Source organism: Gopherus evgoodei, chromosome 1 (assembly GCF_007399415.2).
Source record: "Gopherus evgoodei ecotype Sinaloan lineage chromosome 1, rGopEvg1_v1.p, whole genome shotgun sequence".
In the NCBI taxonomy this organism is placed as follows: domain Eukaryota; kingdom Metazoa; phylum Chordata; order Testudines; family Testudinidae; genus Gopherus; species Gopherus evgoodei.
Window position 1 is genome coordinate 99,270,151 of NC_044322.1, and position 26,112 is coordinate 99,296,262.

The window sequence follows — 26,112 nt, forward strand, 5'->3', positions numbered from 1 at the left end:
AGAGTTTATAGTATTTTCCATTCTTCAAATGGAAAGTTACAAAAGAATCTTCTGCCTCATTACTGGGTAACTTCTATTCACTCCAGCTGAGCTGGGGGTGGAAGGATCTAACCACTAGAAAGCATTGTCACTCAGTCCAATATTGCCAGTACAGGGCTCCATAACCCATGGAGTAAAAGAAAAGAAAACAAAATTTGAGGTAAGAAGGGTTCAATTGCAGAATAGAGCTAGTGGCTGTGTGAAAGCAGGAACCGCAGGCAGTGGCAACAGCATGGGAGCTGACCGCGGAGGAAAGGCCAGATAGGAAGAGGGCCAGCACTAGCTGCAGCAGATTCACAGTGTGGAGCTGTTGCAATGAGGAAACCTTAAACCCTTTTAATGGACTGCCTCTGGTCTAAGGGCTGAGTTAGAAACTGTTGGAATTATTAATTTTCTTGCAGCTGTTGAAGTAGCTGTGCTAGGGTATTTGTCCTAGTAATCCTTTGTTACATCACCACAATCTGTGTGTTAACAGGGACCCATGGAAGAAACCTGAGAATCAATATTTTTCAGAAAAACTCCAATATTCAGAAGGAAGATACTGAAGGTTGAGATATGTACACAGGAGCAGCTAACTTAGCTTCATGGCAAACATAACTAGGATGTGCATGCCTCGTTCTCAATACACTGTACAGTGCATATTGAATGAGGAAGGTGCCATGGGTCCCTCCCTAGCCTTCCCTGCATAGTAAGATATACATTGAAGTCAGATATGCTCCAAAGTTTTCAGACTAGGGTGCCTAAAGTTAGGCTCTTAACATTAATATTTATGTCACCACATAAGTGGTTTGATTTGCAGAGGGACGAGTGCTAATTGGATTTGTGGATGCCCACCACCTCTGAAAAAAAAAAATCAGACCACTTATTTAGGTGGCTAATGCAAATTTAGGAGGCACCCAAATCTGAAAATTTTAGTCTATCTATTTTAATAATTTGCAATAGTTACACATTTAAAGAATTTGAATTACTTTTCTATAAATGCGCACATTTACAAGATAGGTACTCCATCCTAGGAAGCAGTGACTCTGAAAAAAAAATTTGGGGGGTAATGGTGGATAATCAGCTCAACATGAGCTTCTACTGTGACACGCTGTCCAAGAGAGCTAATCTGATCCTGGGTTACATAAATAAGGGAATCTTGATTAGGAGTAGACAGGTTGTTTTCATTTGTATTTGGCACTGGTGGGACTGTTGCTGGAATACTGTGTCCAGCTCTTGAATTGTGGGCACCAGAAGGATGTTAATACATGGAGGAGAGTTCAAAGAAGAGTCACAAAAATGATTAGAGGCTTAGAAAACATGCCTTACAGTGATTGAGCTCTTGGAGTCTATCTATTTAGCTTAACAAAGAGAAGAGTAAGATGTGACTTGATTACAGTCTATAGTATCCATGTCATGGTATAATTCCCCACTCTGAACCTTAGCGTCCAAAAGTTGGGGTACCAGCATGAATTCCTCTATGCTCAATTACCAGCTTAGTACTTGTAGCGCTGCCACCAACCAGGAATTCCAGTGCCTGGTTCACTCTAGTCCCCCCAAAACGTGGCCCAGGGACCCCCAAGACCCAGTCCCTCTGGATCTTAACACGAGGAAAGTAAACCCTTTCCCTCATCATTGCCTCTCCCAGACTTCCCCTGCCTGGGTTACCCTGGAAGATCACTGTGATTCAAACTCCTTGAATCTTAAAACAGAGAGGAAAATTCACCTTCCCCCCTCCCTCTCTCTCTCTCTCCCAGACTCTCCCTGAGAGAGAAAGTAATCCTAACACAGAGAGAAATTAACCTCTCTCTCCCCCTTCCCTCCTTTCTCCCCACCAATTCCCTGGTGGATCCAGACCCCGTCCCCTGGGGTCTCACACCAGAATAAAAAAACAATCAGGTTCTTAAAACAAGAAAAGCTTTTAATTAAAGAAAGAAAAAACAGTAAAAATTATCTTTGTAAATTTAAGATGGAATATATTACAGGGCCTTTCAGCTATAGACACTGGGAATACCTTCCCAGCCTAACTATACAAGTACAAAGTAAAATCCTTTCAGCAAAATACAAATTTGAACTCCTTCCAGACAAATACACATTTGCAAATAAAGAAAACAAACATAAGCCTAACTCGCCTTATCTACCTAGTACTTACTATTCTGTACATATGAGACTGTATCAGAGAGATTGGAGAGAAACCTGGTTGCACGTCTGGTCACTCTCAGAACCCAGAGAGAACCACCACCAAAAACTAACAGCACACACACAAACTTCCCTCCCTCAAGATTTGAAAGTATCCTGTCCCCTGATTGGTCCTCTGGTCAGGTGACAGCCAGGCTCACTGATCTTGCCAACCCTTTACAGGCAAAAGAGATATGAAGTACTTCTATTCTATTAACCGTTACTTATCTGTTTATGACAATCCATATGGGGAACAAAGATTTAATAACAGTCTCTTCAGTCTAGCAGTGAAAGGTACAACACAATCCAATGGCTGGAAGTTGAAGCTAGCTATGTTCAGACTGGAAATAAAGCATCTTTTTTTTTTTTTTTTAAACAGTGAGAGTAATTAACCACTGAAATAATTTACCCAGGGTCATAATGGAGTCTCCATCATTGACAGTTTTTAAATTAAGAATGGATGTTTTTCTAAATGATAGTCTCTAGTAATTATTTCAGAGAAGTTCTGTCGCCTGTGTTTTACATGAGGTCAGACTAGAAGATCACAACGGTCCCTTCTGGCTTATGGGATCTATAAAATCCAGAAGGAAATCGGACATTCAGGAGAGGATAAGAGAGCATAGGTCAGAGTAACTGAAAGTCATTACCATCAGTTTGCAGTTAGGTGGCTTGCATGTGACATAAACTGGTCTCTGGTTCCTTCAGAAGGGGTGCCAGAAACTGAGCTACCCTCTCAATTCCAGAGGTGTTTATTCCATATCCAAACTGAGAAACATTGGCAGGGCAGCACAGAGTGTGATAAAGTACTTTGTCTTGGAAAAATGTTGGAGTATAGATATATAGCACTTAAACAGGAAGCTTAAGAGGATGCTTGAGCACAGCTGAACTGGAGCAACTCTACACATTATCCTGAAATATTTAGTTCTAAGCTCAGATATTTGCTGTACCTCAAGGGGTGAAGCTGCCCATGCCAATTAACAGTGATTTTAGGTTGCTCATGAAACTGTATGGTTTTTTTTTTTCACTTTGATGGCTGTTTTACACAGCTTCAAGCCAGGAAATACTGCAATTCAAACAAGACTCCGCATTCAGGCTTTACAGCAGGGGTTCTGAAGTCCTTTTCTGCCATTTCCAAGCAGAAAGGACATTCAACACCCAATTCAGTAAGCAAAGCTTCTTACTAACAACTCAGCCCTGAGGTCCCTGCTCTCTAAGTCATAAAGCTTCCTTGAATCTCAGAAAGCTCCTGCTTCAAAAGTAACACTGAACATAAGACTGAATGCAAGAGCAATAGCCTAGTTTCTATTACGAGAATCTTTATTAATCTTCATTGTAGCAGCCTGCACTGAACTTGGAGGGAGGAGCACAGGTTGCAGGGGAGAAGAGTTTGGAGAAAGCATCAGGAAGCCATTCAGTGTACATGTGGCTGGAAAGTCAGCTACAGTTGCAACATCTCTGTAAGTAATTCTCTTAATAAAGAGCCAGTTTAATTTTAGAAACATGGAGTCCTTCTGTTATTACCCAGCATGTGGTATATGAAACATGATGGAAGCAGTCATTCTAGCAAAACCCTCCGCAAGGAAGAGAGTGTAATTAGCAGGCAAACAAATCAGTATCTAGAAACAAAACAAACAGGAAGCATGAAGAAACTCAGATCACTGGGAATGCTGCATTTCCACACAAAAGAAGTCTTGCACAAGCATGAAGCAGCTTAACCAAGAACTGAGTTGGCACATAGAGCCGCCCTTGGGGGATAAAGTTGGAAATATAAAGATAAAGCTTTTTTAATATCTCACTGGGGAAAATAATTCAAGAAGTGAGAAACACATTTTAGCCAGGAATAAATGCTTGAAACACTGGAACAAATTGATAAAAGTATTTGAGTAGTGTGCAGTGCTGCCAATTTTCATTGGACACATTCCTGGAGATCTAATCACATGACATAATCTTCAATTAAAGATTAATCTTTAATTCCTGGAGACTCCAGGCCAATTCTGAGGGTTTGCAACCCTAGTGTGACCCCACACAGATTGAGATTGTATGGAGACTCTGTTGTGGGTTTTTTAACCCAAAACTAACAACCAGAAGAGGGAATAGATACTTACATTACAGAGTTGAGAACTCTGGCATCCACCTGTAACTTTGGAGACATTAAAGATTCCCTAATTAAAGACAGAATCATTTGTGGAACACTAGATTCCAGTTTACAAGAGAGATGGTTGAGAGAAAAAGATCTAACCCTAGAGAATGAGCTATTTAAGTTAAAGAACAATGTTGGCACAAGATCAAATGGTTGTAAAGTGGCCATGAACAAATTCAGACTAGAAATTAGAAGAAGGTTTCTAACAATCAGAGAGGTGAGGCTCTGGAACACCCTCCAAATTTTAAGAAACAGATGGACAACTTTATGAGTACAATTATATGATGAGCCCTGCCCCCATCCATCACAACCAAGCCAAACAGCCCTGTGGCTTACTTGCTGTTTATATCTTATGTTCCTAAAGCTCATGCTTCAGGATTTCAGCTGGCCATTGGCAGAAGTCAGGAAGAGATATTTCCCCCCGCCAGTGAATTCCAGTTTTACTTTTATTTTTTAAAATCACCTTCCTCTGAAGCATCAGGGATGGCTACAACTAGTGATGGGACATTGGGAACGGTGGGCCAGGGTTCTGAGGTGCACCAAACGTTCTCTCTCTCAGGTTCTAGCTCACATGCTAATAATCACTGCCATACATGGGGTCAGGAAGGAATTTCCCTGCCCCCAGGGTCATGTTGGCAGGGACTCTGGCAGTTGTTCACCTTCCTCTGCAACATGCAGGTGTGGGTCATTTGTGATTATCTAGGTCAGCGGTTCTCAAACTGGGGGTCGTGACCCCAAAGTGGGTCATGACCCCTTTTTAATGGGGTCACCAGGACTGGCATTAAACTTGCTGGGGCCTGGGGCTTAAGCCCAAGCCCCACCGCCCAAGGCCAAAGCCCAAGGGTTTCAGCCCTGGGCAGTGGGGCTCAGGGTACAGTCTCCACCTAGGGCTGAAGCCCTTGGGCTTCGGCTTTGGCCCCCCTGCCCAGGGCAGTAGGCTCAGGCTTTGGCCCTTCCACCTGGGGCTGCGGGCAGGCTCAGTCTTTGGTCCTTCCTCCTGGGGTCATGTAGTAACTTTTCCTGTCGGAAAGGGGTCACAGTACAATAAAGTTTAAGAACCCCTGATCTAGGTGTACCTCATTTAATCATTTCCCTGGTATTGCAGGACCCTTGAACACTGGTGCACCTCAGTACTTTGTATTCTCTACCTGTGTCACATAACAGCATAGTCTCCTGTGGATCTCATTTCTGTTATTGGATTTAGCGTGCGGATGCTAGGTGGTGTTGGTGGCCAGTGATATACAGAAGGTCAGACTAACTGACCTACTGGTCCCTTCTGCCTTAAAAACGCTATGAATGTCCCCACAAAGGATCAAAACTAACTGCCACTAGCCACAGCTTCCATAAGAACTAAAAACCAGCAGTTCACGCAGTCACTGAGGATGCAGAGCGAGGGTCGGCAACCTTTCAGGAGCGGTGTGCCGAGTCTTCCTTTATTCACTCTAATTTAAGATTTTGCATGCCAGTAATACATTTTAATGTTTTTAGAAAGTCTCTTTCTATAAGTCTATAATATATATATATAACTAAATTATTGTTGTATGTAAAGAAAATAAGTTTTTTAAAATGTTTAAGAAGCTTCATTTAAAATTAAATTAAAATGCAGAGCCCCTCGGACCAGTCTCCAGGACCCGGGCAGTGCAAGTGCCACTGAAAATCAGCTCGCGTGCTGCCTTCGGCACCCATGCCATAGGTTGCCTACCCCTGATGTACAGAGTTCCAATGAAGAGGAGGATATCTGCAGTTTGACTCTAGCAGATTCAAATATTCTCACCATACACGTACTGCAGCCATTCTACGGCCATATCTGCATGAAACAAGAATCATCATTTGGATTTTACAGCAGTTGACACAGAAATACCATCCATTGCTGGATAAAGGGCAGAGCAAGCCTTGAATTTGACCACAGTACACCGCCAGAATAGCCTCAATATAAGAAAAAGAGGTGGTCATGGTGGCTCCTGCCCAACATTCTAACAGAATATAAGGACATATTTCAAGGAGATGAACACCTGAAGATCATGCTGAAGTCAGTAATAGACCTCCCTATGTAGCCCAGGAGATTATCAAAACGCAAAGTTCCATGGACCCACTGAAGAAGTGACTGGCCAGCCTGCCAAGAAGAGGCATCATTACAGCCGTTGAAATGAGAGCAAAGTGGCTCAGCAGCCTCAGAGCAGTGAGAAAACCTTCAGATAAATTCCAACACCACCAAACAGCACATTGAAAAAAGTCACTATCCATTACTAGCAATTGAGGACATACTCTCACACTTCAGGGTGCAATTTGGACCGGTGGGAGGTTGCGTCACCACCTTCCCTGTAACCCTTGGTGCCTGAAATGCCATGGTTGATCTTCCCTCAGTCAGGACCTTCCACAGAAGTACAAGATGCTGGCTTCCTTCATCTTCCTAGGTGAAAAATCTTTGCCTAGGCAGGTGTCTCAGCTATACTCAGTTCTCAGATACTTCAACACCTTCCCCCGCCACCACTTTGTACTTCGGTTGAAGGACCCATCTCTCTAAGCTTGCAAAAGCTCAGCCCCTTGTGTCTATCTAGTGATGGATGCCGAAATGGATTCTATCCATGCTTATATACTCTGAAGGTCAATGACCTTGTTTCAAGAAGCAGGATGACTTCATGCTGTTTCTCCCTTCCTGAGGTCTTCCCATCCCCCTGAAGATCTGAATGTAAATGAGGTTTCCACTGTTTTAGATCATACCTTGCTTAATTTCATTGGAGACAGGTGGGATGATCACTCCTGTCTGGGAAAGACCTGCTTTTCCCCTTGTTTGGTCACAGACTGTAAAGTATAATATTAGTGAGTAGCCATAATTCCTTATGTATTGTTAATACATATAATTCACAACTATATTAATCGCCAGTGTTGTTATAGACTTTCATAAAACACCTCACTCATACTTTTATGATACAGTAATATTATATCCAATCAGTTGATTCAATTGCTTATCACTTGAGGTTCAGACCCCCTGTCCTTATAGCCCAGATAAAATTTCTCTTCCCTGCCAGGGAGTAGATGCCAAGCTGTTTCCTACCTCATGTGTTAGTTTGATAGCTTTTGTTCACCTATTACATACACAGACTTTCATTATCTCTGCCTGATGACTGAGCTGATCAGAGAAGCAAACACAGTCCTTTGTTTATCAAATCTGCCTGACATGCCTGGTTTAAAATACACTTCAGTCATAATCCATTTTATATCCATAACTCTTAACACACACTGCATACATCCATCATACAAGAATATTAATGATCAGTGAATAATGTAATGTGTCATGGGAAAACTAATGACACCTTTTAGATGCAGATTATAACTACAGTGAGTTGAGGTACATGGAAATGCTCAAGCCATCTGAAACTCATTATTACCACTGAGCCCCTTGCCCTCTGGCATTTGAATGCTGTTAGGATGACATCTTCCCTCTTACAAAACTGCAGGAGGGCTAGCTACTGGATGACCCAAAGAGAACAGGTCAGAGCCTGCCACCATATCTTCTTTCCCCTTTATACAGAAGAAACCTGTTTTCATCACCTTTGGGTGTTTGCAGTCTCCAGAATAAAATATCAGCGTACCCATAATTTCATCTACAGAGTTGTTACAACCATTTCACAGTGACATTAATGACTGTTGGTCATAATGGTTGTTATTAGATTCCAAAAGATAGTTATGTAAAAGGTGACATGTAATATATTATGACAACAGTGTGTGAGGTGCAGTGAGTACGGCAGGTCTGATAAAAGTTGAACACAGAGTAGAGCAGTGGTCCTCAAGCGGTGCCTGCGGGTGCCATGACGCCCACCGGGGCATTTATGTGCACCCGCCTAGCGCTCAGCAGGGGAAAGAAACCATGGCCTTGTGGTTGCCGGGGACAGAGAACTCCAGGGCTGCGGGCGCCGGTGCTCTCTGTCCCCAGCAGGCGCAGGGCTGCGGCTTCTCTCGGCCCTGCGCCTGCCAGGAACAGAGAACTCCAGGGCTGCGGGCATCAGTGCTCTCTGTCCCCAGCAGGTGTGGGGCTTCTCTCCGGCTTCAAGAAGAGAAGCCACGGCTCCATGCCTGCCGGGCACAGAGAACTCCGGGGCTGCAGAGAAGCTACGGCCCTGTGCCTGCCGGGCACAGAGAACTCCGGGGCTGCAGGCGCTGGTGTTCTCTGTCCCCGGAAGGCACAGCGCCCGCCTAGTGCCCAGCAGGGGAGAGATGCCAGGGCCCCCCGCCTGCCTGGAACAGAGTACTCCGGGGTTGCAGGCTGCGCAGCTTCTCTCAGGCTTCTCGCTGCACTGCCAACTGCCACCGAAAAAACAAAAAAAACGCTCCACCTTTGCAGAATGGACCAAATGCTGCCCCGTAGCATGTGCTGAAACAGGCACCTGCTTGCTCCACTGGTGCCTGGAGCCTATATGTGAGTATTCTTCCTGTACTGATACTGCTGTTTTCTTGTGCTTTGCAATTTATTATTTTTTTAACATTTTGCTCCAAAATGAGTGGTTCAAATAAGAGGCAATGTACGTATTATTTCAACCTAGAGTGGGAAGAATATTAAATATGATGTACAAATACAAAATAAGCCTTGAAAAATTGTTGGCGCCCGCCACACTCTTCTGAAAACATGAATGTGCTACTGGCCACAAAAAGGTTGGTGACCACTGGAGTAGAGAATCACAACTGGACCTCTATATCACATACAGTATCCTATTTAACTAGGAGTGAAAGTATTCACTGTTGATGACAAGAATGGGTTCTGAATATTGAGGCAGATAAGACCTCCAGCCACCTAACAACCTTTATCACACCTTTTGGCAAGTACTATTGCTTGTGGGTATCAGCCAGGTCCCAGAGGTGTTCCAGTGCAAACTGAACCAAGCATTAGAGGGAAACCTAGGCATCAAGACCGTAGCTGATTACGTTCTTATTGTGCAGAAGAAGAGATCAAGGAAGAGGAAATCCATAACCATAATACCAAGTTGCAACAACACCTGAACAACTGCTGGGAGCAGAATATTAGGCTGATTGCAGGCAAACTGAATCTGAGAAGAACTGAGGTGCTCTACAATAAACCACTGTAGAGTTCTGAGAGATTCCAGAACCTCAAGAATCAGGGCCTGCAGCAGAACCAGTGTCTGGGCAACCTAATGAGCACAGCTGGCCTATAGTAGGCTGCCTGATTGGCTACATAAGAACATAAGTATGGCCATACTGTATCAGACTGATAAGCCATTTAGCCCAGTATTCTGTTTTCTGACTGTGGCTGATGCCAGATGCTTCAAAGGGAATAAACAGAACAGGGCAGTTGGTTGAGAGATTCGTCCAGCCCCAGCTTTTAGCAGTTGGAGGTTTAGGGGCACCAAGAGCATGGGTTTGCATCCTGACCCCATATTGGCTAACAGCCATAGACAGACTTATCCCTCATGAACTTATCTAATTATTTTTTGAATCCAGTTATCCTTTTGGCCTTCACAAAATTCCCTGGCAATGAGTTCCACAGGTTGACCATGCATTTTCTGGAGTAGTGCTTCTTTATGTTTGTTTTAAACCTGCTGCCTACAGTAGAACTGCAGTGTCAGGAACACCAGAGTTATGAACTGACCAGTCAATCACACACCTCATTTAGAACCAGAAGTATGCAATCAGGTAGTAGCAGAGAACCAAAAAAAAAAAAAAGAAAAAGAAAAGGCAAATCTAGTACTGTGTTAAACATAAACTACTAAAAATAAAAAAGGGAAAGCAGCATTTTTCTTCTACATTGTCAAGTTTCAAAGCTGTATTAAGTCACTGTTCAGTTGTAAGCTTCTGAAAGAACCACCATAACATTTTGTTCAGAGTTACAAACAACTTCCATTCCAAAGGTGTTCATAACTCTGAAGGTACTACTGTTTTAATTTAAGTTGGGTAACCCCTATGTGTTATGTGAAGGGGTGAATAATACTTCATTATCCACTTTTTCCACATGATTAATGATTTTATAGACCTCTATCATACCCTCCCTTAGTCGCCTCTTTTCTAACCTGAACAGTCCCAGTTTTTTTCATATTTCCTCATATGGAAGCTGTTACACACCCTAATCATTTTTGTTTCCCTTCTCTGTACTTTTTCTAGTTCTAGTATATCTTTTCTGAGATGTGGTGACCAGGACTGCACGCAGTTTTCAATGTGTGTGTGTGTACCAAGCATTTATATGGTGGTATTATGTCTGATCTGTCCCTTTCCCAAAGGTTCCTAACATTGTTAGCCTTTTTGACTACCACTGCATATTGAGCAGAAGTTTAAAGAACTATCCAACATGACTCCAAGATCTTTTACTTGAGTGGTAACAGCTAATTTAGACCCTGTCATTTTTTACATACAGTCAGAAAGTTTTCCAGTGTGCATTACTTTGCATTTATCAACACTGAATTTTATCTGCCATTTTCTTGCTCAGTCACCCAATTTTGTGAGATCCTTTTCTAACCTTTTGCAGCCAGCTTTGGACGTAACTATCTTGAGTAATTATGTATGGTCTACAAACTTTGCCACCTCACCGTGTATCCCTTTTTCCAGATCATTTATGGGTATGTTGAATAGCACCAGTCCCAGTATAGATCCTTGGGGGACCCTGATATTTAGCTCTCTCCATTGTGAAAACTGACCATTTATTTCTATCCTCTGTCTCCTATCTTTTAACTAATTACTAATCCATAAGAGGACCTTCCCTCTTATAACCATGACTGACTACTTTGCTTAAGAGCCTTTAGTGAGGGACCTTGTCAAAGGCTTTCTGAAAGTCCACATACACTGTATCACCCTTGTCCACATGCTTGTTGACATCAAAGAATTCTAATTGACAGGTGAGACATAATTTCCCTTTAAAAAAGCTGTGTTGACTCTTTCCCAACATATTGTTTTCACCTATGTGTCTGATAAATCTGTTCTTTACTAGTTTCAACTAACCTGCCTGATACCAAAGTTGGCAATTACATGCCAGTAAGCCTAAAACCAACTCTGGAGCCTTAAAAAAAAAAAGTTGGCATAATATTAGCTATCTGCCTGAAAAATTGAGAACCAGGAAAGAAATGCTCAGATCTAAGGATATGAAGGGAATCCAACAATTTATAGAGATGGCCAACTACCTCCAGGTTCTGTGCACACCTATCAGAAGCCTGTGACCCTTCAGATAATTAAAACACAATGATTCAGCATAGGAATGGTCAGAGACCCCAAAACATGTGTTTGAAAAATTTAAAGAAAATCATAAGGGAAGCCCCAGTTCTAAAGTACTACAACCTTGAGGAACAGCTAGAGCTACAGTGTGATAGCTCACAAGGAGAAAGAGGGGCAGCCCATTAGTGCTGCAAAGCCAGCAGCCCACAGCATTTGTTAGTACAGCCCTGATAGACAAAGGGTATGTCTACATCTACAATTTTGCAGCGCTGGTTGTTACAGCTGTATTAGTACAGCTGTATAGGGCCAGCGCTGCAGAGTGGCCACACTTACAGCAACCAGCGCTGCAAGTGGTGTTAGATGTGGCCACACTGCAGCGCTGTTGGGCGGCTTCAAGGGGGGTTCGGGGAACGCGAGAGCAAACCGGGGAAGGAGACCAGCTTCGCCGCGGTTTGCTCTCGCGTTCCCCGAACCCCCCTGCAAACCGCAGGGAAGGAGACCTGCTTGCACAGGGGTTCGGGGAACGCGAGAGCAAACCGGGGAAGGAGACCAGCTTCGCCGCGGTTTGCTCTCGCGTTCCCCGAACCCCCCTGCAAACCGCAGGGAAGGAGACCTGCTTGCTCGGGGATTCGGGGAACGCGAGAGCAAACCGCAGGGAAGGAGACCTGCTTGCACGGGGGTTCGGGGAACGCGAGAGCAAACCGGGGAAGGAGACCAGCTTCGCCGCGGTTTGCTCTCGCGTTCCCCGAACCCCCCTGCAAACCGCAGGGAAGGAGACCTGCTTGCTCGGGGATTCGGGGAACGCGAGAGCAAACCGGGGAAGGAGACCTGCTTGATTACCAGAGGCTTCCTCAGGTATGCTGGGATACCTGCTTATTCCACGGAGGTCAAGAAAAGCACTGGTAAGTGTCTACACTTGATTACCAGCGCTGGATCCTCTACACCCGAGACAAAACGGGAGTACGGCCAGCGCTGCAAACAGGGAGTTGCAGTGCTGGTGATGCCCTGCAGATGTGTACACCTTCAAAGTTGCAGCGCTGTAGCCCCCTCACCAGCGCTGCAACTTTGTGATGTAGACAAGCCCAAAGAAAGGAAATATATTCATATAGAAGAGGAGCTGCTGTCTTAATAATTCCATCAGCTGACTTCTGGGCTCTCGGTGGGCATACAGTCTAGTCCCAAACCATTAGAATGCATTGTGAAGAAGCCACTGGTGCGTGCATCCGTATGACTAAACCACGTGTTGCTGAAACTGCAGCTCTACAAGAAGAGGATACGACACTGCCCAGAAAAGTCACCATTGGTGCCAGATACACTGAGCAGGACATATCTTCCAGATTACAACACAGCTGGCTCTGCCTAACAGGAATTAGAGCCTGTGAACATACTTTTGCATCTCTGAGAGGAGGCTCCAGGCAACTCAGAACACAGAACAGGACAGGACCGGGTTTACAGGCATTAAAAGAGTTCATGCTCCGGACTGCAAGAAGCAAGTGCCAGGGGAAGTTACCTCCCATTGCCGGAGGAGGGATGCGCTGTGGGTGCAAGCCGGAATTTTGTTTAAAGGGGACCAAGCAGATTTAAATGCTTCCTCCCGCCAAAACGCGCAGATAGAAAAGCGGCACGTGACGCCGTGGGCTCTGTCACGTGACGCCTTTGAGCCAATCATTTCCGCCCTGGCGGCTCCCTCGCTTGGGGAGGGTAACTCGGAGCGCGCTGCTTTGTAACGGTGTCAGCGGCCCGCGCGCCCCGCCAGCACTCACCCGCCAGCCTGGCTGCCCGCGAAGCGTCTTCGCTGCGCCGAGCGTCCCTCCGCCCGGCTGCTCCCGGGTTTAGCTCCACCCCTACGGCTGCGGCAGGAGGAGCCGGGCGGCGGCACAGGTAGGGGACGGAGCCGGGAGAGGGCGTTGCCGTGGAAACGCCCCTACTCCCGCCCTCCCAGAGAGTGCGCGCGCAGCTGCGAGCTGGGCCAGGGCCAGGTGACGCCATGGGATGATGCTAAAGGGTCGAATCTCGATGCCGCTCGGGGCTCCGCCCTCGCGTGCAGCCTGTGAGTCGCGGAGTCAGAGCGCGCGGGCTGCCCGCGGCTACCGAGCGTCCGCCGCGTGGGTCTGCACGTGGCTCTGCCTAGCAGCCGCTCAGCCCCCACAGCGGAGCATCTCGGAGGCGCGGCCCGGGACTGTGGTCAGACGGCTTGCGCTGCTGCATGGGCTGCTCTGCTCGCCTTGGCTGCCCTGAGCCTGGCAGGCTCCTCCTGGCTTAAGCATCATCTCCACCAACGCTGCCAGACGTGGAAAGAAAGAGCGAAACGAGCTTCTAGGCAGGATAAAGAAAGAGGAAAGTTCCTTCTTACAGAAAAACACCTGCAGCGGCCCAGTGACCGCCCATGGGCTCCCAAAGCAGGACTAGACCTTAAAGGGAGACAGGAGCGAAAACAGGCCAGATTGAATCCCTTCTCTGCATCAGTGGCCCCGGAGAGTTCTCCCCCCATACAGGCCACAAGCACCTGAACCCACCTCCCAGACCATGTTCCGTTTTAGTTCCTAGGCCAGCTGGTCTGTTGGGGTAGTAGCTGTCAAAAACTGCAGAGGAGAGGAAGTGCGCACAGCTTTGCAAGGGCTTTGGTGACGTGACAGCCCTAAGTTCAGGATCTGTACGGTTAGAGGGAAATTTTGAGCAAGTTAAACTTTATTTTGATGGGTTCAGTTCCCCAAGAGCAGTACCTGAGTTGGTTCTGGAGCACGGATGGAGTACCTGTGGACAGTGTTAAATAATTATTTTTAAAGTTAGAACCAACATGCTGGTCATGATCCTACCTTGTTTGTTTGCTGCACTTTCCCCTCCACCCCCAGGGGTGATTGCTCTGCCCCCCCCCTTTTTTTTTAGGCCCCACTTAATCTTAAGTCAGACTACTCACAATGATAAAAATTAATGGAGTGTAAATGTTTGCAGGATCAGGGCTTTAGATTGTAAGCACACCAGGTCAGGGACTTGGGTCATATTTCTCTATAATGCCTAGCATATTTTGGGTACTGCTATAAGATAAAACACACCACTTATTTAATTACAAGCAAAAATAAAACCTCAGTAACATGATAGCAAAAATGCAGATTTATTACTGGGCTTTATTACAAATACATTTGCTTCTTTCTTGGTTGAAACTTTGTAAGTTGGAAAAGCTATCTGCAACTCAGATCATTAACAGTACATCAAGAAAGGAGTTCAGATATCAGCATCAAATTCAAAGCCACCAATTTCAAATTTCTTGGGACCAGATTTCTACAAAAACCCATAATAAGCCTTGAATCATTTCTAATGTACCATACACTGACACATACCAAACACCCATGCCACAACACAGCAATGCATTTTTCTAACAGTACAGTCAGTCCTCCAGTATATGGCTCATGCAGCTACAGGTATCTGCATCTTTAAAAGTAGCAGGTGTACAGTACTTAACCTTTATACTATAGCAATGTGATTTGTGTTCTCACTTTCATTCCTAGTGGATTATGGTATTTCATATTACAAAAGATTTGTTAGTAGAGGGCACATTTAAGAGACTCATCTAAAGGACTCTGAAAATACCAGTACTGCTTACTCACTGAAAATGAGAATCATGTTTGAATCAGCAGACATTGTAGCTATGCTTGTTGGAAATCTGGTATGCCCAAAGGAACCAACATCTAAATAAAATATTTAGATGTTTTTAATTCAAACATTTTATTCTTTTAGCAATATGCTACAATTTAGAACTTGGAATTCCAAAAGACAGGGCTTTAAACTAAAACAAAAAAAAAGGAAAAAAAAGAGCTTTACAGTTATTTGCTTGATTACTTTTAAACGAGTTGTAAGATTAGACATAATTAAATTAATAAATGACTTTACCAAAATACAACATGATCATATATAACCTAGCAATAGGCAAAACTAGTTCAGGTCCTAGTCTGAACTTGCAACTCTTTTGGGTAGCCAAACCTTTGTATGAACAGTAACCTCTCCCCCCCCCCCACGACCCTCCACAAAAAAACAAAACCCCAAACTTTCTTTCTTTCTTCGTTTTTTACAATCTCATTCCTTCATCCAGTTACTGTTGCCACTTGACCTCCCCAGGGTGTACCTGTTGCTCAAATTACATTCAGCCTGAGTTCAAGACTTTTAGGATTCTTGATGCGAGGGACACACATGATAAGGATGTGTACCTATAAGGATAAAACACCAGGAGTTTCAGGAAGCCAGACTTCAGGGGACTAGTTGAAGAGGACAGGAAGAGGAGTAAGGTCTGAAGAAACTTTAACCAGTAGGGGACTTCCTAGGAAGGAAAGAATAGGGTGACCAGATAGCAAGGGTGAAAAATCGGGACGGGGTGGGGAGTAATTGGCACCCATATAAGACAAAGCCCCAAATATCATGACTGTCCCTATAAAATCAGGACATCCAGTCACCATAAAGAACAACTGCACGTGAAGATGGAAAGTGACTTCATGTCATAGGTATAGATGGCTGTGTGGGGTGCTTTGATATGATTCAAATTCTTCTGATATTCTTTCATTGTTATAGTGAATTGTAGGAACTATATGTATCCTAAGAGAAAGCCTGATGTAGCATGGGGAGAATATGTACACAAAGCAATTAATTTGGCGAGTCATTTTTTATCTTAAATAAGGTTTTCATCCTTAGATCACAAACTACTTTTACAGAAGTGCCTAACAAATATCATTGGTTTCAGTTTTACAGATGCATACGGTATAGCTGGGAGACAGTAAAGCCAACAGTTTCAAAAGTTGAGTGCCTCAATTTCACGTGTCCAAACAGATACCTAGGGCTTGATCTTCAGATATACTACAAATGACAATTGCAGTTAAAATCAGCAGGAACAGCAGGAGCTCAGCCCATCCCGATAGTCAGACTCGAAGTATGACAAGTTGGACACTCAAAAATTGAGGCTCCCAAAGTTAGTGGATGCTTTTAAAATGTTTCCATGAGTGAGTAAGTCAAAATTACAGTGATTAACAGTAGCAGCTGAGTACAGACCTTATTCCTAATTTAGTGCATTATTCACTGAAGCATGCTGCCTCCTTTTGCTCTGTCTTTGTAATTTTGTTTAAATGAGTGAACAGCAAAGTGACCAAGCACTTGTGACCTCACAGTCTATTGCCATGGAAATTAATATGTCACAAATATAGCTTTATGACTTCACTGTCTAATCAAATAGTAAAGGATTGGTCAGCTGGCAAGGAGAAATTACGAATGGTAATATTTGATATTAATATTCAATCAATTAGCAATGGTGGCAAGAAAAAAATATTAAAAACACAAATGGGTATTAGTTTATAAAATCTCCTTCCTGTGAAACCCCCCTTTTTTTCTCTTGCAGGCAATATTTTCTATACTGACTCAGGAGTTACCAGATATGGAAAATTAAACATTTAAAAAAGGTAAATTTATAAATATTTTAATAGGCCTAATACATTGAATGAGTTGCATTACCAAGTTGTTTGAGAGGATAAAGTGGAAGATACAGGATTAGCTATTCTATTTAGTGTTCTTGAAAGATATGGGGTATTTTATATAAACAGAATCTTGTCCATTAGTTCTTCAGAAGCCAGCTGAGCTCTGACATTATACTCTGCTATAAGTGTATCATTGCTATTAAGTTCATATAAGTGATTACCTTTCATTTTTATTTAGCTAAATAATTATAAATTAAAACAATGAAGACCAATTAAAAAGTTAGGTGATATTAAATAGCCTGAAAATAAATCAAGACGAGATCATGGGGTTGGTACTAGAAGAGTGAATCAACATTTTAAAATACTAACTGTACAAAAATAAGAGGTCCAATCCATTAGAAACTCAAGAGTAGGAGGACAAGTCAGCATCCCCAGACGAGTGCAGGTAATGGGTTTGCTGCATAATGAAATACAGAGATTTCATGTCCGAAGTACAACATTGATCTATTGGATTAATCCAAAGCCAACAGTACATGCCGATAAGGATTATCATACATGTGAAGTGCATGACAAGAAAAATAATTTAGTACTCAATTACATCAGACATTGTGAATAAACAAATATGGCTTATTTTTGTGAAGTCATTTCTTTTGTCTGCTAGAGATTAGTTTCCATAGCAAAATCCATTTATGGGGTTTTTTTTGTTTTTGTTTTGTTTGTCTAGAGGCCTATTTAACACAATACCTTCTACATTTGATGCATATTAGGTTGAGCTGTAGGACAGAATATAAAAATCTATAAAAACCTGCCACTTGTATTTTAGTTCCAAATGTGGCACTCTTTTCCAAGCAAAATAACATTTAAAAAGTAGAGTACTGTAGATGTAAAACATTTACGTGGTATTCAGAAGGACAAGATCATGTAATATTCTGTACTGTGGTAGACATTTGCTTTACATTTGAAACAGTTTCATATTAAGGTGAGTGGTATATTAAGAATATACCAGAACTGCCTGTACAATATTATCACACAAGTTAGGAAAGCTGCAAATATTGCATGAATCAATTTCTTCCTATGGGAAAAAAAAAAAAAGAATGCAGGAATATGGAGAGAGAGGAGATCAAATCTCTCAATTCTCACATCCAATAGACTGTTCTTCCACTTTCTTTTTAAAAAGAAGCTAATATTTACGGAAGCAGCAACTTTATGTTGATCTATGTAAATACCAGCACACAAATAGCATTTGACTCCCTCCTCTATGTTGCTAATTAAAAGTTTAAAGTAGGGCTGTCAAGTGATTAAAAAAATCGCACTATTAAAACAATAAAATACCATTTTTTTCAATATTTTTGGATGTTTTCTACATTTTCAAACATATTGAATTCAATAGAATATATTTCAATTACAACAGAATACAGTGCTCAACTTTAGTTTTTTTATTACAATATTTGCACTGTAAAAAACAAAAGTAGTATTTTTCAATTCACTTAATACAAGTACTGTAGTGCAGTCTCTATCATGAAAGTTGAACTTACAAATGTAGAATTATGTAGAAAAGAAACTGCGTTCAAAAACAAAACAATGTAAAACTTTAGAGCCTACAAGTCCACTCAGTCCTACTTCTTCTTCAGCCAATTGCTAAGACAAACAAGTTTGGTTACAATTTGTAGGCGATAATGCTAACTGCTTCTTTTTTTACAATGTCACCTGAAAGTGAGAACAGGCCTTCGCATGGCACTGTTGTATCCAGCATCACAAGATATTTACATGCCAGATGCACTAAAGAGTCATATGTCTCTTCATGTTTCAACTACCATTCCAGAGGACATGCGTTCATTCTGATGACAGGTTCTGCTCGATAATGAGCCAAAGCTGAGCGGACCGACACATGTTCATTTTCATCACCTGAGTCAGATGCCACCAGCAGAATGTTGATTTTCTTTTTTGGTGGTTTGGGTCCAGTGCTGTAGCTATTTTTAGAAATCTCACATTGGTACCTTCTTTGCGTTTTGTCAAATCTGCTGTGAAAGTGTTCTTAAAATGAACATGTGCTGGGTCATCATCCGAGACTGCTATAACATTAAATATATGGCAGAATGCAGGTAAAACAGAACAGGAGACGTAAAATTCTCCCCCAAGGAGTTCAGTCGCAAATTTAATTATCACTTTTTTTTTAAACAAACACCATCAGAATGGAAGCATGTCCTCTGGAATGGTGGCCGAAGCATGAAGGGGCATACGAATGTTTAGCATATCTGGCACGTAAATACATTGCAATGCCAGCAAGTGCCATGCAAATGACTGTTCTTGCTTTCAGGTGACGTTGTAGATAAGAAGAGGGCAGCATTATCTCTCGTAAATGTAAACAAACTTGTTTGTTTTAGCGATTGGCTGAAGAAGAAGTAGGACTGACAGGACTGGTAGGCTATGAAGTTTTACATTGTTTTGCTTTTGAGTGCAGTTATGTAACAAAAAAAATCTTTCATGACAAAGAGATTGCACTGCAGCACTTGTATAAGGTGAATTGAAAAATACTGTTTTCTTTGTTTATCATTTTACAGTACAAATATTTGTAACAAAAATAATATACAGTGAGCACTGTATACTTTGTATTCTGTGTTGTAATAGAAAATCAATATATTTGAAAATGTAGAAAAACATCCAAAAAAATTTAATACATTTCAATTGGTATTCTAATGTTTAACAGTGCAATTGTGATTTTTTTTTAGTTAATCACGTGAGTTAACTGCGATTAATCGACAACCCTAGTTTAAAGTGCAGCATACTCCAAAAGTGGTGCTGTACAAACGTCACAGTCAGTCATTTCCATATAATATTTTCTCAGTTTATAAATTAAAAGATTTTTTCCCCTCTAATTGCCACTTCAGGAAACTCACCTTGAGTTCTGAAAGTTAATCTGGATTTCTTCTGGTTCATGTGCCAGGAGCAAAGGATTCTGCAGGTCAGTTTCTGTGTGGCTTTGTGCTTGGTTCATCCCTGATGCAGGGACTCCAAGTTGCAACTTCCTGAACTAGTGGGAGTTGCTATGCCCAAGGAGATAAGGATTAACTCTTGGCATAGAGTAGACTGTGTTTGCCCCACCATCCTGCCACAAGGGTTAAGACAACTTTAATGGCTGCTTGGGGAACAGTTCTGGGGAAGTCCTGCCAGTAGAGGCTGACTGGAAAAGGCCGTGTCAGTGCACCTCCTGTACCACAGCCACACTCACTCCTTAGCCAGTGCTGCTCACTTGTACCACTACATCGTTCTGGGAAGACCTTCTGTCCCTGGGGTCCTTCCACCCTAAAATACCTTGACGGAGTGCACCATCACATGTGGCCGATAACCCTATGCTTGTCAAATTATGGCCTCACTTACACCTTTGCCAACCCCATTGCCTTCAATGGGTTTGCACAGGCACAATGTCAGAATTTGGACCTGCAATTGTAATGATTAACCATTCTGTTGATGTGCTATATAGACTGGAATCTACTTCACTCTCTGAAGTGAATATCTATGACTCTGCATACGTGTAAGGCAGGGGTAGGCAACCTATGGCACATGTGCCAAAGGCGGCATGCATGCTAATTTTCAGTGGCACTCACACTGCCTGGGTTCTGGCCACTGGTCCGGGGGGCTCTGCATTTTAATTTAATTTTAAGTGAAGCTTCTTAAACATTTTAAAAATCGTATTTACTTTACATACAACAATAGTTTAGTTGTATATTATAGACTTATAGAAAGAGACGTTCTAAAAAGATTAATATGTATTACTGGCATGCGAATCCTTAAATCAGAGTGAATAAATGAAGACTTGGCACACTACTTCTGAAAGGTTGCCGACCCTGGTGTAAGGGATCACATTTTCAAGTAGGAAAGTGCCATTTCTTCCAAATCACTTTCTCCATTTTAGTATTCTACATTGATACTAAAAGTCAGATGAATGAGTCAACTGCATATGAAAATAAACTTTGCTATTTACTTATAGTGTTGTGAAGTACAGTTGTGAAACTCCACCCTACATTAATTTTACATACCCATGTCAGTGTATTTAATGGGCTTTAAAACAGTTAAAGATTTCAAAAAAACAAAAACAGAAAAGATAACGTTCTTGAGTTGAAATTTTAGAATCTACAGTTGAGACAACTGAAAAAAGATACATTTCCAATGTAAGACCAAATCAAGCATGAGAGTGTGCATTAGTGATGCTGTAATTATTATTTTTAAAACTCTGTGACTGAATCCCTTACATGGTTAAAAGTAGCCCTGTAACATTAAAGGTACACAGCATGCACGGACAGCCTAAAAAGAAACATCAGGCATCGCCTTTCTTTTGCAGTTGTTCCAGTTTTCTTTTTAAGAGGCTGTAGTTCTCCTTGGTCCCAGGTGCAGCAGGGTCAAGCTTCAGAGAGACTTCATAGTGTTTCTTGGCTAAGTCAAGATTTCCCCAGCGATGGTAAAGCACAGCTGAAACAGCAATGAGGAGTTTTCATTAGCAGTATTGTTGAATAATGTGCAATCTTGCCAATCACTTGGAAAACAACATTAAGGCATTTGTTTCCAATAAAGATTTTTTTGGCTGGTTAGTGGCACAGTAGTAGTTTGTTCTTCTGCCAGCTGCAGGAGCAGAGCTTGGGAAAAGAACCAGCCATGGAATGATGGAGGAATGAAATATGTTGTAGCCATAAATTACTGTATTTATATGAGCTCATAAAGGTTTACAAGCATAGCTCAAATGAACCAATTTGCAGCCATCAAAGTTCTGCCATCTCTGGACTACTACATGCAGCCTATCTGATCTATCATACCATGTCACAGCTTTTAGTTTTTGATGCCCCCATTTCCTTGATGGCTTCCTAGAAATTAGAATAGAAATCCACCCAGCAGGAACAGTCTCAAAACTTCTTTTTATACACAGTGTACATAAGGGAACAAACAGCGCATGTGATAAAAGTTTACACTTGAGGAGTTAGAAAGGTTCTTACCCAAATTACCATGATAACTGGCTGCATTTGGATTGGCTTTAATTGCCTTGAGGAACAAAGCTTCAGATTCCTGAATAATTTGGAAGAAGATGTCAACAGTATAGGTTACTCTTGTAGTACACAAAATGCAAAGTGCACCAAAGCACCACAAAGACATCATCACAAATTGTATTAGAGTTGTAGCCATATTTTCTCATCTATACAATATATTACCTCCTCACAATGTTATACATAACACGGTCTGAACTTGTTGCTCTCTGGTGGCTGCAGCCTCCACTAAATATAAACTACACTAATACTTACTACACCATGTATCACAGGCTTCTGCTATTGAGGCAGGCAACTAGCAGTACCCACTATGGTTAAGTTTGTAAAGCAGTGTACATTTTAATCAAATTTTCACATATTCCTAATGTTTCAAAATGTTCACCTTTTAGGTAGAAGTTTTTCCTGCTTGTTATTGGCCCAATATTCTATTTTGTATTGTTTTTAAGTTTTAAGCAAAAGCTTTTGTCTTTAAGTTACCTTCTTCCCACTGTTATAAAAAATTAACCACTTTTTAAATGTTATTAAAACAGAGTTACAGTAAACACATCTGAAGTGGAGGTCTGAATATAATCCACATTGAGGAACAGTACCTCTACTTTAAAATATAAAAACTACAAATCACTGGGAAAAAATCACTACATCTACACGTGTCCTCTGAATATTCCCACTTGTGGGATGTGTTCTTAGCATTGTTGATGTTTGGGAACCTTTTAGAAAAGCAAAGGCCTCTCATGGCACCAAATGTTCAGAGCCAAGATTATAAGAATCTGGTCAGTTTCTTAACCACTTCAAGTTTTGTCTTCCCAAAGCTAACCGCCAGTGCAGAGACCTTTACTCTGTGCCCAGAGAATCAGTCTTGTTAAAAATCATGTTAAAAAAAAGTTAAGTTTAGATATTTTAGAAAGGTAATTTTAGGTAGTTTCTGTGCTGCTGTATATTTTAGATTCTTGGACAGTCTCCAGCTCAGTTCCCAGGCAAAAGACTTTAGAGACAAAAGGCCAGCTATAAGTGGTATGTTTCGTGTTCCTTAAGTCTGCGGGTGTGGACAGTGTGGATAGACACACATACTAGCTCCGCTCAAGATGGAGCATTCAAAATAGCAGTATAGCTGCCGCAGCATGGGCAGTAGTTTGGGCAAGCTGCAAGAGTATAATCCCACCCAACCCCCATGGTATATATTTGGCAGTTAGTTCAAGGCACCATCTATGCCACCTCAGCCACATTGCTATTTTTAGGTGCTAGCTCGAGCAGAGCTAGCATGTATATTTAAGTCTACCCACGCTGGGAATTGCACCTTCCAGCTGTTGTGTAGGCATACCCTAATGGACAGTTACTGTCCAGTGCACCTCAGGAAAGGCCACTACTTCCTATAAGATTGTCTGGTGTACAAGGCCTTTACATCTTAGGTCCAAAATCCAAATACAGGCTGTCCTGCGAGAAAAGTTTTATAAACCACAGCCATGAAGGCCTACTCCGTCCTTACATGGGAACAAGCTACTGAACCATGCATCTGAATTCTTTAAAGTGGGGAAAACAGGCCTTTGGTAGCAGGGCTGGCATTTCCATCTGTCTCCAAGTTCACTGCACATACGCACACAGCAAAATCCTCCAAACAAACTTGCCCTAACAGCAGGAGCAGGAAAAAAGTAAAAGATTAATAAAGTCACACTTCCCACAGCGTTGGAATCTCTCTGCAATCTTTGCTGTATTATCCAATATGCTGGAAATTCTAAGATTTAAACTAAAAAGTAGACTTCCGCTTTTTCCATTGGGAAGATACAGCCATCAAAGTCCACAGATGTGCAGCTGCCCAGTTAACCCAGTCTTTCAATAAATTGTCACCAGCCACACAGTAGGAGGAGCAAACATAGGAACTCATTCCTCCTCTACCCAAGTATTATAGAGTACAGTTATTGTGCATGGTGTTCTCCAGAAAACTTAATAAACACCTTTGCAGCTGACTCCCATTACCATATGCCTTCTGGCACATACTTATTGGAAAGATTTTATTGCCATTGCTTTGCTCAGCAGTTAGTAGAAGAGCATCAGATGATTAAAGGCAGTTTGAAGACTACCCCATTGCATTAAATAAACGTTTCAGTACACTGGGCAATATTTCAGTTGGTCTGGACAGCCAAATCTTTAAATTAAGTGTTGTCAAGATACTTGCAGCACTGTTTGCAGTAAAAGCTTTGGGAAAAAAAGCATGCTGCATATTCCATCTCTTGCCAGAGCTGCAGCACAAAAAAAGTTTGTTTTTACCTCAAATATGGAGACACGTTGACTTAGCCAATGGGGCTAACATCTTGTATTTCTTGAACAAAAACACTGTGGATATACTTATAATATATACATACTTTAAAAGCGGTAGAGATGGCTTCCAAGATCTGTGGTTGCTTTGTCCATTTCAAAAAGGGAGTATATTTAAGGAAGGAAATTAATTTGCTAAAACCAGATCTCAGTTAAGAATTTCCATCTTTCATATGCTTAGGAGTTACATTTCTGTAACAATAAGTCATCCGCTCTGGAAAAATGCATAGTGAATTTGAAACTACAGGCTACATTTCTGCAGTCATACTGAAAGACAACCTAGTTTTCAAGCTGGCAAGACATTTCCAAATCAATAGAATGCTTCAAAAGGAATATAGATTGAAAAAATATTCATAGTGTGCTTCAAGGGCAGAACTGACACCTTGGCAATCCTTATGCAGACACATTATTTATGAGATTATCTATCCATTAAGTACTGGAAGCCATATCATCGTTCAATCTCTCCCCCCCCAACACAAATTTCACTCAACCTGTCTAGGCACTCGACACATTCTAATCTTGAATCTTTTTCCAAGAGGAGATCTCTGAGATGCATCCCTTTCTCTCTATCGTTATAGCTAGAACTCTTGTCCAAGCTCTCATCTCCCATGTAACCTACTGCTCCCTAGCCTTCCTGATGCCTACATTCTTCCCCTCCAGTCCATAGAGAAGGTAGCTGCTAAGATCATTTCCTTTCCCTATTGAACAAACCACATCAGTCCCTTCTTTGAATCCCTCCACTTGCTCTCCCCTTCTACACCACACCAAGTTCAAGTTGTCTGTTAGTGCCTTTTAAGGCCCTGCATAACCAGGGCCGGCTCCAAGGTTTTTGCCACCCCAAGCAGCAAAAAAAAAAAAAAAAAAAAAAAAAAAAAACCCCCATGATCACGATCTGCAGCTCTACCACCGCCGCTTCAGTGTTCGGCAGCAATTCGGCGGCTGGTCCTTGACATAACCTTATTCCCAGATTCTGGACCTTAGCGTCCAAAATTTGGGGGTTAGCATGAAAACCTCCAAGCTTAGTTACCAGCTTGGACCTGGTACTGCTGCCACCACCCAAAAAATTAGAGTGTTTTGGGGCACTCTGGTCCCCCTGAAAAACCTTCCCTGGGGACCACAAGACCCAAATCCCTTGAGTCTCACAACAAAGGGAAATAATCCTGATTCCCTTCCCCCCTCCAGGTGCTCCTGGAGAGATACACAGACACAAGCTCTGTGAAACTACGCAGAGTGAGTCCCCCTCTCCGTTCCCAATCCTGGAACAAAAGCACTTTCCTCTTCACCCAGAGGAAATGCAAAATCAGGCTAGCAATCCAACACACAGCTCTCCCCTTGATTTCTTCCTCCCACCAATTCCCTGGTGAGTACAGACTTAATTTCCCTGAAGTAAAGAAAAACTCCAACAGGTCTTAAAAGAAAACTTTATATAAAAAAGAAAGAAAAAATACAAATGTTCTCTCTGTATTAAGATGATACAACACAGGGTCAATTGCTTAAAAGAATATTGAATAAACAGCCTTATTCAAAAAGAATACAAATCAAAACATTTCCAGCACTTATATTCATGCAAATACCAAAGAAAAGAAACCATAGAACTTACTATCTGATCTCTTTGTCCTTACACTTAGAAACAGAAGACTAGAAAATAGAACTACTTCTCCAAAGCTCAGAGGAAACAGGCAGACAGACAAAAGACTCAGAGACACAATTCCCTCCACCCAAAGTTGAAAAAATCCGGTTTCCTGATTGGTTCTCTGGTCAGGTGTTTCAGGTGAAAGAGACATTAACCCTTAGCTATCTGTTTATGACACGCCCCCCAAATTGCAGA

The 26,112-nt window shown here is 42.1% G+C and overlaps 2 protein-coding genes and 1 long non-coding RNA gene across 3 annotated transcripts in view; all 3 read right to left on the minus strand.

Annotated features, from left to right (window-relative positions):
• GGACT (gamma-glutamylamine cyclotransferase) overlaps window positions 1-13,388 on the minus strand; it is a 37,964-nt gene extending 24,576 nt beyond the window's left edge. The window contains exon 1 of the mRNA XM_030568080.1: window positions 13,252-13,388. The gene's annotated coding sequence lies outside the window, so the exon portion shown is untranslated. The remainder of the gene's footprint in view (window positions 1-13,251) is intronic.
• Window positions 13,389-15,223: 1,835 nt separating this feature from the next.
• LOC115654156 lies at window positions 15,224-20,544 on the minus strand. The gene is made up of 2 exons (XR_004001127.1): window positions 19,839-20,544; window positions 15,224-15,800 (listed from the first exon to the last, which is right to left on the minus strand). It is a non-coding gene; the product is annotated as an uncharacterized LOC115654156 (long non-coding RNA).
• A 596-nt stretch (window positions 20,545-21,140) lies between these two features.
• TMTC4 (transmembrane O-mannosyltransferase targeting cadherins 4) overlaps window positions 21,141-26,112 on the minus strand; it is a 95,147-nt gene continuing 90,175 nt past the window's right edge. Inside the window, exons 17-18 of the mRNA XM_030568084.1 lie at window positions 21,927-21,996; window positions 21,141-21,408 (exon numbers count right to left, since the gene is read on the minus strand). Of these exons, the coding sequence (XP_030423944.1) occupies window positions 21,257-21,408; window positions 21,927-21,996 (222 nt within the window). The 3' untranslated portion in view covers window positions 21,141-21,256. The remainder of the gene's footprint in view (window positions 21,409-21,926; window positions 21,997-26,112) is intronic.